General features: G+C 40.4%; 1 protein-coding gene across 4 annotated transcripts in view; it reads right to left on the bottom strand.

The window, feature by feature from the left end:
• Window positions 1–2,359: 2,359 nt before the first annotated feature.
• The window catches only part of LOC308099895 (uncharacterized protein), a 40,268-nt gene continuing 25,931 nt past the window's right edge, over window positions 2,360–16,696 (bottom strand). For 2 of the 4 annotated variants that reach the window (XM_080448749.1, XM_080448746.1), the window contains exons 3-8: window positions 15,466–15,627; window positions 9,527–9,689; window positions 7,751–7,890; window positions 6,152–6,273; window positions 3,466–3,566; window positions 2,360–2,634 (exon numbers count right to left, since the gene is read on the bottom strand). In XM_080448749.1, the coding sequence (XP_080304875.1) occupies window positions 3,470–3,566; window positions 6,152–6,273; window positions 7,751–7,890; window positions 9,527–9,689; window positions 15,466–15,627 (684 nt within the window). In that variant the 3' untranslated portion in view covers window positions 2,360–2,634; window positions 3,466–3,469. Of the gene's footprint in view, window positions 2,635–3,456; window positions 3,567–6,151; window positions 6,274–7,750; window positions 7,891–9,526; window positions 9,690–15,465; window positions 15,628–16,696 lie in introns of all 4 variants that reach the window. The other 2 variants (XM_080448747.1, XM_080448748.1) reach the window with 2 other exon arrangements.

The raw sequence follows: 16,696 nt of genomic DNA on the forward strand, positions 1-16,696 counted from the left end.
AACTAGCACAGTCTCCTGGAGGCAGAGAGAGACACAAAATCTGTCATATAATTTCAGTTCTACTTCTCCACTGGAGGATACTCCATACACTACAACTCATAGCTTTTTGTTTTGCTCAAACAAAAAATGTATGCGACTTCCATTTGTTGAGCTCTTCTCGTAGATGTACTGTAGACATTTCTTCATCATCTTTTGTGAAACATGGTGTTCCAGAAGTGACTACGAGTTTAAATTCAATGAGGAAAAGCATGTCTGTTGTCATCTCATTTTGAATAAACTTTATTTGAAAAATAACTTTGAATATGAATGCAATATGCATACTGAAATATACAACCGATAACGGTGTCTTAAGTCACATAGCAAACTCCCATCTTGAAAAGCAACTGTATCTTGCATACAAACAGTTCTTATTGCCTATACAAATCAAACATATATTCTTTCAACTTTTAATTGAATATTCAGAGGTAAAAAAGTATAAAGTATATTACAATAAAAGAACATTGTTATTTTTTACTTTAGGGATACAATATAATAACATGCTATGAAATACTTTTCATACTAACAATACCATTTTGCTAAAGTATGACCAGTTCAAACTGGTTTCAGTATTGCCAATAAAAATATATTTTTTACACTCTGGTTTGAAATTAGTGTCTTGTAAACAAAGAGCTTCTTGTCTTATAAATATACTGTAGCACAGCTGCTGTTCATATGTTGCCATAATGTTAGCTGTTACTGAAACCTTGTCTGCATGGAATGATTTATCTTCTAATTAGAGGATCTCAGTGGAGAAAAGATCCTCTAATTTCAGTGGAGTTCATCTTTTGCTTCTCATTCCATCCTCATCTTTCTGAGATACTGTAACTCATTCTGCATCTCGTCAACAATCAGGGAATCAGGGAAGGGAATCTCAATAACGTAAGATTGCTGTACAAAATGCTAAATCACAGTACTTAAGGTGTCATGCTCCAGAGTCTCTCTGTGTGTCCACATCAAAGCACATCTGAAAATGTCAGTCATGAAATATTCCTTGTATCATGGGGTCAGTGTTTCTGAGCAGCCACTTATCATCAGCGTTTATGGGGAGACAATTCTTTGACAGCGGAGGCTACGGCAGCCGACTGTTTGATCAATGGAAGATTATTCTTCATCTGGAAAAAAATCTTACATAACAAAAGTAGCTTCTGTTATGTAATATTAGATGGTAGCCATCAAACAGTGGTGTTTTATCGTATATGGTCTTTAACTTATATAGTTGCTGTCAGGCAGATAACCTTGTAAGTCCAAAACTGTTGCAGTAGACCCAATGTAGTTATTATTTAGTTACAAGCTCTTGTTACCTTTTATAGGTTAAATATTTATAAAACCCACAGGCAGACTTAACTACTTTGAACCTGAGCTCCCCTATTTGTTCAGGTCATTATAGGCATTATATTTGTTTCACAGCTCGTTGTGAGCTTACACATAAGCCATTTTTGCTACTCTTGCACAACATTGTCTTTTGATTAAGTATTAATTAATTAATACATTTATGAAGAAATATGAAAAAATAATTAAAAAGGTTTCTGCCCATCAGCAACGACATCTTTTGTAAGATCAGATGGTAGCCATCAAAGAGCAGTGTTTTGTTTTTATTCTCTCAGATGATCTTTAACTCATAATATGCTAACATGGTTCATTATAGACAGGAATGTGTAGCACATAACCTACAGCACTAGTTCTCAGTGTGGTGTCCAGTGACCTCCAGGGGTCCTTGAGGAGGTTGGATGGGGGCCACCAGATAAATGGTTTATAGTTAGGAACCAAATGGACACTTATGGTTCTGTAACTGTAACTTTAGGTCTCCACACTTTTACTTTGATGCACTTTTACTTCCTTGCGCTTAAGCTATACTGTACAAGGCTACACATACACACACACATGCAAAGACACACCTCCGTCTATCATTTGTGTATTATACAGTTTATACACATGACATGACCACGGTGAGACAAAATGAATGTATGTATGACATGTATGAAACATGTACACATGCATATGTTTCACATTACATTTTTGTCTACACTTGCAGCATTCTTATTGTATTGTAGTGTATGTGCTTGTGTTGGGACAATGAATTGCCTTGTTCATGAATTTGAAATTGAATTTTTACAAGGCCTGATTACTTTTTACAGGTGAATGAATATTAACACAGATTAAAGCGCAATTATACTTGCCAATAACTATTTCACAATGACTGAGATGTTTGGACTATACCACCCAGTAGCATATACAGCTGTTTGTTACTCTTTTGATAAAGAAAGGATTGAGAAAATGCCTCACTTCCAAAAGTTGATCATGAACATCACTGAAAGAATAATCAGATATAATCATTTCCAGGTACACCATTAGTGTACTGTAAATACATATTGTATGAACACAGCAATATTCCCTTACATGCAAGACCATCAATACCTTATTCTAGAACCTTTACATTAACCCTTATCTTGTCTTTTCTTGGTGCTCTCCTTTCGTCCTTTGATCCCTCCCTCCATTCCTCCTTCTCTTTTCCAATCTTGAATCTCTGTGCAACATCATCGAGTCCTTCTGCTCTTCAGGGCAGCCTCTTCTTACCCGGCCCCATCTGGATCGTATCTGTGTGTAGAAGACAGAGGTGCTCATTGTGGGCAGTGTCTAGAAAAGTGCTCATCTGTTCACCTTTTTGAATAACTCCAGCAGATACAGTATATGGGCAGTGAATCTTATTGTTTCAGTGAGGCACTCTCCAGTCAGCAACATAGGAGGACATGCCCATAGAAAGGAGCGGAAAATAAATAAATAAATCTATAAAGATGATATGTATTTTTTTTATATACATACACAATGTGACAATACAAGTCACATTGTGATTCGTTTTGAGCTTGTATATCAGCTATTTTTGCTATTCATCATACAACTAAATATATCAGGGCTTAAGTGTTTAAACCTTGCACATGTGAATAAACATTGTTCATTGTAAGAGAATGTCCACAATCATAACTTTGGGGGAATATACTGTATACCTAGGTACAATTTAGACTATTACGATGAGAATCAAAATGTCTTCGTTTAACTTTTGGTCCATGTCAGCTTAATATCCACTTTGACGTAGTCCTATTCCCAGCTTGAATCTAAATTGAAAGCAACATTTCACATCTCCTTTGAGTACGTTTTCTTTTAATTGTAATATTTAAAGTAAACTATACTGAAGTATGTTAACATTTGCCTCAGTTTTGTGTATTATAGCATTTGCATTTGCAGTGGGGACCTAAATTGAAAGCAACATTTCACATCTCCTTTGAGTATGTTTTCTTTTAATTGTAATATTTAAAGTAAACTATACTTTTACTTTAAAAAAAAGTATGTTAACATACCAACAATTTTAGCCAGTATATGACACAAGGTCAACACCGCAGTGTGAAAAGAACACGTGTGTACCATACCTACATGGTTACTGGAGCCAGGGGAAATCGAGTTTGTGCTGATGGCCCAAGGCAATCATGGAGTTCCTGTTTCTTCCAGGAAGCTCTACCGTTCCCAAATCAGGCCTGTGGGGGAAAAGACGGAGACTTTGATTACTGAGAGCCACTTGCATTCTACAGGGTCTCTTAATAGACACTTGGGACACTTCAGTGCACAATGAAGCAGCGCCTTTAGAGAAAACAATTTGGGAGAAATGTATTACCATTTTCTGCTCAACCCGGCATATAGAATAATGGTGTTGTCCTCATTTCACTGCTATTACTGTACCTGACACTAAACAAAGACAGCTCTGGGAATATTGAAGCATTTTATTGACATAAAGACTATAAAATAAGCCGTGATTTGGAGACGGCCCCTGGTGCAGTTCTGTCTTGGAGAGTGGCGTCTTTTAATGAATGCTGGATAAGAGCCATATCTCACCAGACCACTGTTAAAATCCACGGGGGAATTCTCCCACTCCTCCAGGCATACCTCACGGCTGACACTCCAACCCCCAGCTCTATTAGTCTGGGTCACGGCCAAGCTCTTGGAGACAAGTGCCCGGCTCAGGCTAGGCGAATAGGTTGAAAGGCCAGAGAAAGAACTGTTCTTTCCTGCAGCCCTCCAACTCCCACCAGATTCCAATGTTCCAGAACAACTCAAACAAAGGAACCCCTCTACTGACGCATCCATCTTACAGATGAAATTTTATTCTACACAATGCAATGTCCCAAGAACATGACAGTTTACTTCTCACCCAAAATCACCCATTTTACACCTCAAATAACCCATATAGTAATTTTTCCCTTTTTTTTGCTATGATTCTCTGGTTGGGGTGAAGTCTTTGAAAGTCTTCTTCATCATTTTTGTTTTGTTAAAACAAATGAGGGAGGTGAGTACAGTGGTTCAGTGGTTTTGGGCTGTATTTCAGAACCAAAAAAGCAATTAAGAAGTCTGACCTTCCTTCTGATGGTTGAAAAGAATAATGGCACGTATTGTTAAGATGTGAGATTTTTTTTAAATGACTTTTAATATGTCATTAATTGTCAGTAATTAATTGATCTGCTATATAGATTTTTGATTCCCTCATAATGTACGTTCACAGTGTAACCATGTCAGTGTCTATTCTTTTTTCTTTATTTTACTCTGTATGATGTATTTCTTTCAACCTGTAATGTTATTTAATAACAATAATAATAATATACCTTTCTTGAAGTTACAAAGTGCTTGTACAGTGCCATACAATACATAAAAAACATTAAAGGATAATAGCATAAAGCAAATATACAATACCAATCGTGTAAGTAAGAAACATTTGCCTTCCCACTATCTCCAGAGACTGCTAATGCTTAACTAAATATAAGAAATTTGATACAGACATACAGAGAGACACACACACTCACACACACCCCATCTGTGAGGAATCTCTTTTACATAATGAAGAAATTGGATATTTGGAAACAAAACATGGAAACTTGGCAAACTTCCACGGGCATCACACTAATCTTTCTGTGAGAAGCCACTGTGGTTCTCTAGAAGGGTTTTACTTGTGTTATGTGAGGTAAAGATGTAAGCTGCAAAATGTGTTAATTTAACTTCTCAGAGTTAAATTAACATTAAATGCAATTAACTCCAAGTGTTTATTTAACTCTCAAGAGTTAAATTAACAGGGGGTCCCCAGATAAATGATTTACAGTTAGGAACCAAAAGGACCCTTATGTCTGTAACACTGAGTGTACAAGTTGGTTCCATTTGTACACTCTAAAGGTCATTACACACCGGGGCGATTTTTTTCATGCGAATAATACGTTTTTTAAAAAAACCTTATAAAGTCAATGCAAGCTTCCACACCAGTTTCGCGGAGCGAAAAAAGCGTTAATTATTCGGAACGAGTCAGAATTTTGCGTATATTCGCATATTCGCCGGTGTGTAACCGCCTTAAGAGTTAAATAAACACTCTTACATCTTACAGCTCAGTAAAAGCCAGGCATGCCAAGGGTGATGAAAGAAGAGATAGTTCTGTGGTTGTGCAGTGGATCAGTGAAATACCCTTTGAAAACCCAAACATTGAAATTATTGCTATTGTAAATTACTACCAAAACCAGAAGCACTGCTTGCCAACTCTGTTATGAGTCAGATTTGAAACTACAGATTCACAAAAAGTGGGCTCTCTCTCTCAGTCAAAGACACATAACTAAACATCCACCTGGGTCATATACTGTACTTTCACTCTCTATTGTATTCTTCTTACGATATTGTATTCTACATGTTTTGTACACACGTTTAAAAAAGTTACAACAGAGAAACATTTAGAATAGATATACAATATTAACCACATTGGGACTACCCTGGCGTCCCAATGTTGGGCATATTGAAAATGTTAAAAAATAAAACGTTTTCAAAGTTTTACATACATTTCAATAATATTAGATCTACAAGCTCACAACACGCATTGATGAGCTTGTAGATCTGTATAAAGAGTATAAAAGAGGGCTTAACAACTCAAGCCGCAGATTCTCGAAGTTTAAATAAAATGCATAATTATATATTTTTTTATAAAGTCAACAACAAAAATGTAAAGACATGCCACTGTTGTTGCATTTAAAACAAACAAAAAGAAAGTAATGTTGTTTTCACCCAGCACATCCAGTATGTGGCGACGTATCCTCACCTGTAAAGCTGTGGACAGGACATCTTCAGAGATGGTGAAGTAAGTCCCAGCCTGCTTTGGTTCCTCAGCTTTGTCCTCTTCACCAAGTCTTTAACTCTGCCCCATGTGTGGTTCTCACTCAGCTGCACACATAGACAACCATGTATGAGAATCTGTATAGCCTCATTTGCATTGGTCATGTAAAGTCAAGACTCTAGACTAAAAGATTAAAAGCACCACTAACAGCCCCTAGAGCATTGGTTCTCTAAGTGGGGTCCGGGGACCCCCAGGGGTACTTGAGGGGGTTCCAGGGGGTCCCCAGCTAAATGATGGATAGGAACCAAATGGACCCGTATGGGTCTGTAACTCTGAGAGTGTACAAATGGAACCAAATGGACCCTAACGGGTCCATTTGGTTCCATTTGTACACTCTCAGAGTTAAATTAACATTGATTTTACGATATGAATTGGGGTCCCAGTAATAGAAATGCCATTAAATGGGGGTCCGTAGCCTAATGCATGTCAAACTGGGGGTCCTTGATATTAAAATGGTTGAGAATCACTGCTAGAGCCGTAAAAATCTTCTCTTATGGGGGGTCCCTGGCTTATCTTTTCAAATGGGGGTCTGTGGGCTAATAAGTGTCAATTTAGGGGTCCTTGACATGAAAAAGTTTGAGAACCACTGCCCTAGAGGCTGTGCTGCTCCTTACGCCCAACCATACATTTTGGCTGAAGGCTGGGAGTAGAGGAAAGACCATGGGGTCACCAAAATCAGTAAGTATCATCCTCCAGGAAGCATGAATGCACTCAGCAAATTCCTAGGCAATCCACCAATTATATTTGGAGATATCTTGTGTGCAAAATTACACATTTTGAATTAATGATGGAGCTAGAGGGAAAAGGCCATGGGGTCACCAGAACCAGTATCGGCCATCCTCTGGGGAGCATGAAGGTGCAAATCAGATTGGCAATCAAGCCAGTACTTTTTTAGATATCTTGTCTGGGAGAAACAGACTGAAACACTGATATAGTCATCCATGGAGGCCAACCGCTAGTGGGGCTAAAAATATCTAATGGCACTTGCTACAATCATACCATCTTTCACACCAAAGTAGACAAAGCCTGGTCTCAAAGTGACACACAAATGAGAAACAGGGAAAACAAACAACCTCTATATCCGACAGTAACTGTGTAAAGCTGCTGAAAAGGTTATTTTTCTGCTGAAAACAGTTCTCGTAAATCTTGAAAAGCTTTTGTAAAGCTTGTAAATGTATTCTTGTCGGCAAAAAGAGTCTACGTTAGGATTTATTCAGAGGAATGTCTTACAGATAAGTGAAGGAACATCCCAAGACTAAACACAACAATGCTACCAGCGATACGCACATTCCTTTATAAATGGCACCGTAATGTACAGCTTTTTATCATCCAACAACCTAAATATTTAATTACAGTACATCAGCTATCACTTCCTGCCATTCCCAAAGGTTGAGACTCTCACTGAGGGAGGATCTCTGAAGTTAAGAAAAGTTTAGGAGAGAAGGTTTATCTTTGAAAGTTTATCATTCACATGTCAACACTTTCGGCACACTCTGCTGAGAATAGCAGATCTACAAGACTCACCCTTCGGTGGGGGATGGAGAGACCCTCAGTGCTGTCAGAGAGGAAGCGTGTCTCCCCCTCCGTGTAGCTCCTTCGGTTCTGACCCCTCCTCCACAGCGGCACGGGTCCCAAAAGTTGGCATGAACCGTCACTGGCCAGGTCTGCACGAACAACATGGGAAGCAGATACGATGTGTTTATTTACATTCTCAGGGAAGGTGAAAGCTATTTATTTATTCTTTTGGACAGGACACTGACCCGGGTTGAGCTGCTGATAAAGAGAGATGGTCTTTCTCCACTTGTGTGTGTGTGTGTGTGTGTGTGTGTGTGTGTGTGTACAGTTTTCATGAGCACAAAGAAGGGAGTGAGGTCTATTATGACAAATGGTGATGGGAATCAGAGGTCCCGGAGGAGTTCTGCTTTTCGCCTGTTTCCCCCTCCCACAGACACACACACACACACACACACACACACACACACACACACACACACACACACACACACACACACACACACACACACACACACACACATACACACACACACACGCGCACACATCAGCTGGGGCCCCCATCACCCGTTGCACCCATCAGCCGGGGCCCCCCATCTCTCCTGACTCTTCAACCTCTTCTCCAGATCCAATTTCCCGCCCATCAGAGGAAGGAGCACAGAATTCCAGAGAATATTATATGTTCCGTTCGTAAGCAGAATGCCTGGAATTCTGCCTGTGTTCCATACAAGTCATAATTTCATTCTTTCTCGTGGGACCACCAAACTGTCAGCCACCCCCACCCCAGGCAAAGTGGGCTGCTCCAAAAAAACACAACAGTAATAACATTTCGGGGGCCAACCCCGCCGACCAAATGACTTCCATTGGCTAGAATAATGGCATAGTGATGACATGGTAAAGGTCAACACTGAAAAACACACCTGGGGTCGCTGTACGGTCGAGTTGTGAAATGTAAGGCCTGCAAAAGCTTTTTTTTATAAACAAACCCACCCGGATTAATTTCAGTTTGACGCTGGGCAAACACCGTCCCTAAAACGTTAGTGGTTGTGTGTGTGTGCGTGCGGCCGTGCGCGCGTGTCCCACTGGAGCAGGTTATGAGGTGCTAATGAAATTGTAATGTTGTAATGGGATCGAATCTGGGTGGCATGATGTCATAGTGGTTCTGTGACCTCATACCATACTTGTGCCTTCCGATACAGTAGATTACAACAGAGGCCACAGGATTTATATCATATTATATAATATAATGTCTGCCATTAGACAATGAGTCCAATGTGCTATCCATTGTGCTACGAGGACACATGGGGTTTAATGAGGAAGAGAGACTGTCTGGTAAACCCGGAAGAGAAAGATGATATTTTATAAACCAGGATTTAACTTACCGAACCTTGGTGGCAACAATGTGGAATTTGAGAGCACACTTATGCAACCCTAAATCAGCCAAATCGCTTGCTGGCGGAAAATGTGATTGAATAAGTAGACTCCAAGGAACACTTTTGAAACTTTATACTGTTATATGAACACCTTTCTTCTTCTACCCCACCCATCACCTCAATTATAAAGCAAACAATGTGCATATTTAACTATATACATATATGCTCGATTCAATCGTATCAGTGATTACACTACTAACACGACTATTAAGATTCCCCCCTCAAACTAAAATGGCAACACAAGCTGTTCCTACATTTTAACAAGTGAACAATGGAGATCAGATCACAGATTAAGGCATCCCTTCAACACAGCTTCTTTTAAGCCAGATATAATGTCCCACCAGTTACAACGCACCTCTTTTCCTTGAGATAAGTGGATGGCGTGTGACCTCAGGAATGGTGGACAGGTCGGAGAGGGTACCGCTGGGTGAGAGAAATTCACTCCTGGACTGTCTTTTGTGAACTTCCTGGAAGGCCAGGCAGGCTGCACCACAGCTACAGTGCTGCTGGAAGAAGTCCTGTACAGAATGACAATGCAAACAGATCAGTACTGTGAAAGACATTCTGGGAGGCTCACCTCGGTTGACCAGTCTTCTTTTGGGACACAGGTCTGTTGATATAAATTCTTAAGGCCACTAACAGAGATCTGCATGAGAAACAGATGTTGAACTCAGTCAAAAGCAGCTATTCACAAAAATCGTCAATTGTGAGTTGAATATTGGCACTGAATATGAAGCACTGTCTCACTCTGGGTGTTTTCACACTGTCGAAATTGAAATGCTGTCCAAGTAAGCAATTCATAGCCCTTACGGGTACATTTTTACACTCTCAACTTAAACCTGTATGGCTGCAACTCAACCTTGTTAAATGAAAATGCCCTGCAGTAAGTTTTAACTTTGTTTTGTTTCTTGCTCACGGGTCAAAAAGGATCCTCCAATGTTACATTCTTGGCTGAGGAAGCAAGCATCTGGTAAAAATTCAGAAGCAATGTATTATGGGCCGCCATGCACTTGCATTTCTTGGCAGCATATGAGCGCAGGTTTTGTTTTTTTAAAGGCCCTGTGATATTTGAGTTTTGCTTTACTGTTTTAAACTTAATTTTGTTTATTGTTTTCTAACATGATATGTTTCCCATTGCCAGTGCTGGGCTTGTGTTGAGTTGTAACATACTGTATTGTAATTATTAACTAGTATAAAATACAGTAATTGTGAGAGTGTGTGTGTGTGTGTGTTTGTGTGGTCAGACAATTTTCCTCCTCTTCTCTTTAGAGTTAGAGTAAAAACCAAAATAACAATAGGATTAACTGAGTCACTTTAGGGCAAAGATCGGTGTGATCAAAGTTCACATCTGTGAATTCTGACTCAAAGGGAACTAAGCATGTCACTTCCACGTAGAACCCCAGAATAGTTCAAACCACACAAACGGCAATGTAACGCGGATGAGATGAAAGACAGCGCACAAGATGTTTTTTTCCTACTCCATTGTGCAGAATCATATTTACAATGTCACCCAGGGGGGATTATTGGCCGTCTCTACTTGGACCTGCGTGGACAGTAGAGTACAGTACAGTGCACTGCACGTACAGTACACAAAGACACACCACCTGCACGACTTCAACGTGCACCGTAGCTTCTCACTATGTGAAGTCATTTCCTGACCTTTTGAAAAGTAACTTCCCTCACTGTCCCAGAGTTACCTCTCACCTACAGTACATGGACACAGGGTGTAAACTAGATTCCAAAACAATGCATCATTTGGTCCTCCCCCACACACACACACACACACACACACACACACACACACACACACACACACACACACACACACACACACACACACACACACACACACACACACACACACACACACACACACACACACACACACACACACACACACACACACACACACACACACACGATCCTCAGAGTTGTCTCAATAGCCCCCCTTTCCCATTGCTAGCATTACATATGCACAGGTAATTTATATTCTCTGCAGAATGGCAGTAAGCGGAGCATGGCAATTGAGCACTGAAGTCACGCTGTGCTGTGGCACCATTTATTTTTATTATTTACAAAACGTTTAGACCAGTGGTTCTCAAACTTTTTCATGTCAAGGACCCCCAAATCATTTGGCCGCGGGCCCGCATTTGAAAAGATTCTTAAAATGCTTAGATTGTAGCCATTTTCAAAAAGCCGATGTACAGTATATAGGGGTAAAGTTGTTAAACTGCTGGGGACCACTGGAACCCCCTCAAGGACCCCTGGGGGTCCCCGGACCCCACTTTGAGAACCACTGCTTTAGACACGCCTGTGCCTGTAAGGCAAGCCCAGGCGCTGCCAGGAACCCAGGTCCAGTCCCTGAGCAGGTTGCATAGTGACCACCGCCACTCCCTCTATGGATGGACGGACCACCCCATCGGTGGGCTTAACCCCTCATAAGTGAGCCCCGGCCAACCTTTTGGGGCTCAGAGGGGGCACCCACGCTAGGCCAATGACCCCTGACCTCCCAGCGGAGGATTAGGCTGTTAGAAGTATTATCTGTATAGTCAAGGGGAAACAAACATTCTGGAATTCTGGAATGTTCCAACACATACTTCCTGTCCCTCAATGACTGAAGAGACCACTTTAAGAAGCATATAGAAGATCGGTGTTTCGGAATGGGAGTAGGGTGCAAGCAGGATAAACAGATATCTGCTATTATTTTGCGAATTTTTTCTCACATAAGGATAGCAAAGAGACAGGAAACTGAGGGCAGAGAGAGAGAGAGAGAGAAGGACACGCAACACAGCTCTCCTGCCAGAATCGATCCGGGGATGTTGCAATAAAGTGATCAGACACCAGCTAGAACACAACCTGTGTGTGTGCATGCACTTGTGTGAGTGCGCGCATGTACGTGGGCTGATGACCAAATGATGCATTGTTTTGGAATCTAGTTTATACACCTTATGTCCATGTACTGTAGGTGAGAGGTAACTCTGGGACAGAGAGGGAAGTTACTTTGCAAAAGGTCAGGAAATGACTTCACCTAGTGAGAAGCTACGGTGCACGTTGAAGCCGTGCAGGTGGTGTGTGTTTGTGTACTGTACGTGCAGTGTACAGTCATCGTTACAATGTATTTACTTCATTTTAAACATAGGGCTTCATTTTTAACACATTTTTGGCAACTTTCTATTTTATTTTCATTGTCAGTATACATATATACTGAGCAAATTATATTTTTTATATTATTGTTATTATGTTGACCTCGTAAGTGTACTCAAATCTATAAGGATATTTTATCTATGCTAGATATTGTGTGGCAGTTTTATACAGTTCACCGCCATTGAAGCACCAACTCCAGTCAGCAGTGTTGATTTCATTGACTAAAACTATGACGAAAAATGATCGACCACCTTTTTTCGGAAAAAGAAAAAAACGAAATAAAAACGAAATAAAAACTAATATGATGACTAAAACTATGACTAAATATATTGACAATTTCGTCAACAAATAAAAACTAGACTAAAATGTTTGGGAGGGACTAGTGGAGAAGAGATCATCATGGGTGCGCAGACCGGAAATAGCAGATCTACAAGCTCACAACGTGCCGCGTTTCGGCATGCAGCTAAGTGAAAATCTTTTCGACGCCGTCACGGCCCGCTAAAAATAAATTTAGAACTAGACTAAAAGTAAACATTTCAGATGACAAAAACTGAACAGAATTTTATTCAAAAGACTATGACTAAAACTAAATCAAAATTTGCTGTCAAAATCAACACTGGTGGGCAGCAAGGTCGTTTAGTCTGAAGGGGGTAGACTGCCTATTGTCTGTCCGCTGCCTGGTGATCATGTGTCCAGCTGTGCTTCTGGGGCTGATGTGAAAGGTGGACGAGGTTTGGCGGACACACAGGGGAGCTCCGGCTGTCACTATGGCCCTATTCATAGGACCTTTAGACACGTCCAGGCTGAGCCGCTGTCCCCCTTTTGATGTGTCATCGACGTGTCTCGGCTCGTGACTTTGCCATTGAGCATGTCACAGCGGGAGAAAGGGGAGAGCAGCTGGTGTGGTCTGGTGTAAGAGCAGCGCACACACACACGCATCTCACATTCCTAGAGATCTCATCCTTCTACGACTGCAAAAACATCACTGAAAATACACATTTGGGAGTCCTAGACTTCCTAGACTTAAAGTAACTTTTTTTGTTGAGTATGTTAATACAATATAACTTGTACAATTGGGGTGGTTGTATTTTGTCTCCCTGCTCTTCTATTGATACATTTTAGATTGTGTCAAAGGTCATGTCTCACCTAGACACAGGATCTGACACGAATTTTGACCTGATGGTCAAGATCCAATTTATCCCCCGAGCAAGCAGGCCCGGCTCTATTAGCTCAACGGTAAATATTTCAGCACTTAAGCAGGAAACCAGGTTCAAATCCGGGGTAGAAGAGTAAAGTTACATAGCGCTGCTTTAACCATTTAAGCCTTATTCTCAAAATGTGTTGCATGTGAAAATAGCCAATCTACATCTTGTGAGCTTGAATATCAGCAATGTTTTGAAAAAACTGTTGGCCTATTAATGACATGCTCAAAGTAGGGATTCCAGGTTGAAAGCCGTTAAAGGCAGTTGTAGAAATAAAACGAAACTGAGCCTTCTTTTCCTCTCTCTCTCCTTCTCTGTCTCTCTTTACTCTCCGCCTGTCTTTGAATGCTTTGAAGTCGGGAGCTCACGCTGGGTTCACCCACCGCTCCACTGGAAAGCTTTTCCGGCCTCCGGGCCCAAACTGACAAGGCTAGTTTTCAGAACGGGCTATGTGAAAGTGAAACCCCCCTGAATGGAGCCGCTCCTGTATTGTGCCAAGACCTTAAAGGAGAAAACAACATGCCTTCTTTACAGGTCCCTGTACAATTGTACAATGTCACCAGAGTGAGAGGTCACGCCAACACAATGCAGAGAGAAAGGCAGAATCCAAGATGACGGTGTCAGATTAAAATGACTACGATTATAACATTATTATATAACTATTTGCACAAAGGAAGATTCAATATTATCTTTTAATAGTATGGGAACCATGGATTCAATAAACACTGTCTTCAATATAGCCATATAGTCGAAAATGCCTCCCTTGAGCTTGTATTAACACTACTCTGACATACTGTAAAAGACAACGATTCCAGCAAAAATATTGGCAAACAACACAAATAAGCAGTGTTTTTCTTTGCAGCATGGAGCTAGCAACCAGAGCAAAGCTACAGTAGATATGTTTGATACAAGTGAGAGGAACGCTGCTAGGCTATACTATGAACAGTATTTTATAGGTTACTTCATGGTTAACTGTCCAGAATTTGAAATATTTTAATTACAGACTACTGGAATTCTACTAATGTTATTTTCTACAAAGATTTTTTTTATTTGGCCATAGTAAATCATCGTTTGACCCTGTACTTTCCTCAAGTTCAACTAACATTTCTACAGTTGTGGACAATGTTCTGAATGTAGTCTACATGTGTAGCGCATGGACTCAATTCCCTTATTCTTTATGTTTATTTTTTCCACATAAGGCATAAATGTTATATAAAGTGCACACCTTGGGGTTAAATGAGACACATGCCAAGTTTGAGACCATTCGGTCGGACGCTTTCCAAGTTACACCCGGGATAGAGTGACAGACACACACACACACAGATTTGGTAATAGCATAGATAAATACTGTATGCATCTCCATGTTTGCTACCAAATGTGTGGCCCATATGTGGCACCATTCCTCTATAGTGGGCTGGCACAGCTGTTGTATTAATCTAATACACTTTTCATCCTGTATGACTAACAACCCTTACTACTGATTTTAATTGGAGGGAGGATGGCTGAGTAATGTAATGGTTGTAGCCATACATGGCTGATGCCGAATAACCTGCATGACAGCTGGTAACAAATCCAAGATCAAAAGCTTCATTCTACCCTATTCTTTGCACGTTTTACATTATTATTTATCCCCAGTGCTTTGTTGTGGTCCTTCCTACTGCCAACCCACTGTTGGCCTGGGAGAGTGTAGACTACCATGTACCATGTCTCTGATACACACACTCATGTCAGCTCGCAGGGTTCTCTAGTGCAGTGACAACTACATGATCATTCACCAGCTTCCCTCCAACAAACACTGCCAACTGTGTTTATCAGAGCACCTGGCCAAGCCGGAGGCACCACTGCCGGGATTTGAACCAGTCTCCACTGTGGAGGGTGAGGGTTTTACCTCTACCCTCAGTCCTCACATGCCCAGTTTTATGTTAATTTTAAAAGATAACACACACACCTCTTTAGTCTTGGTCATCCTGCCGTCCTTCTCCTGGCCACAGATCTGTCTCTGCAGTCGTAGGTTGGTCTCCTGGAGTTGACCAATCTTCTCAATGAGTTGGCAGATGTGTTCTAGGTAGCCCAGACCTGAGCCCAGAGGGTTGGAGCTAGCCTGATGTACCTGGAGTATCACCAGAAATAAGGATTAATCAAAAATAACAGAAGTCTATACAGTAGAGTAGATCAGCAGTGACAAGCTATGAGGAAAAGACAATTTGATTTTGAATGGATTATCCGTATCAAATCAACAGACAGATTTGTCACCAAAGAAATTAGATATTTTCACAAAATAAATTAGACAGAAAGATCACATTGCCCTCGGTAGAAGTCTAAAAGAGTCTTGGTGTAAAGTTAAATAATGTTACATTTTATTATCATATATGTATTTGTAAAATATTGTGGCTTTAAATATGATTATCTGATAACGTTGACTGGTTTTAATGCACTTGAATACTTTATTCATTAACTCTCTCAGTGCCAGACCCCGAGTTATCCCGAGTTTTTGGGTTATACCCTCAGTGCCAGAACGAGAAATCCCGAGTTAAAAAAAAAGGTTTTTGTTTTTTTTTTGTTGTTGAAAAAAGTGTTCAGAACCCAAGATATCATTATCTGAAGATTTGCAGCTCCATCCACTCTTTGTTTAACCTAAAACTGAAAAAGGCTGTATCTCGCTTCCTAAGCACTTTTTATTTTCTTTGAAAAAACAAAAAAAATAATCTGGCAAAGTTCGCAATATTTTTTTTATTTCATTGGCACTGAAATAGTTAATGGATTGCCTGTAAGCAAAGAGATCACTGGTGGGTAATATAATCTTTTTTACAAGGAAACAAGAAGCTTGAGTAAGACTGGTGACAGGGTAATGGTACTGTCCATCCACTATGCTGTGGGTATTATAGCAATGTCTCTCCCATAATCCCTAATCCTCAAACTGTTTTATAAAAAAGGACATGTCATTTTCTGATGGACAGAACAAGTTGCTACACAGAACTTTCAGAGTTCAGAGAAGTAAGATTGTGAATGGAAGTTTGCCTGCATGTCTGACTCCTTGGAATGCTTGGGAAGAACCAGGAGTTTATTTATATTTTACCCCCTGCATTTTACCCTCTTTATTGTAATGCTTATTTATTTGAGTGTTTTTATTTCTTTCTTTTTCAGTCTGGATTATCATGTTTGTCTATTGTCTGTGTTAT

Source organism: Gymnoscopelus braueri, assembly GCF_963280865.1.
Source record: "Gymnoscopelus braueri genome assembly, chromosome: 14".
Lineage (NCBI taxonomy): Eukaryota > Metazoa > Chordata > Actinopteri > Myctophiformes > Myctophidae > Gymnoscopelus > Gymnoscopelus braueri.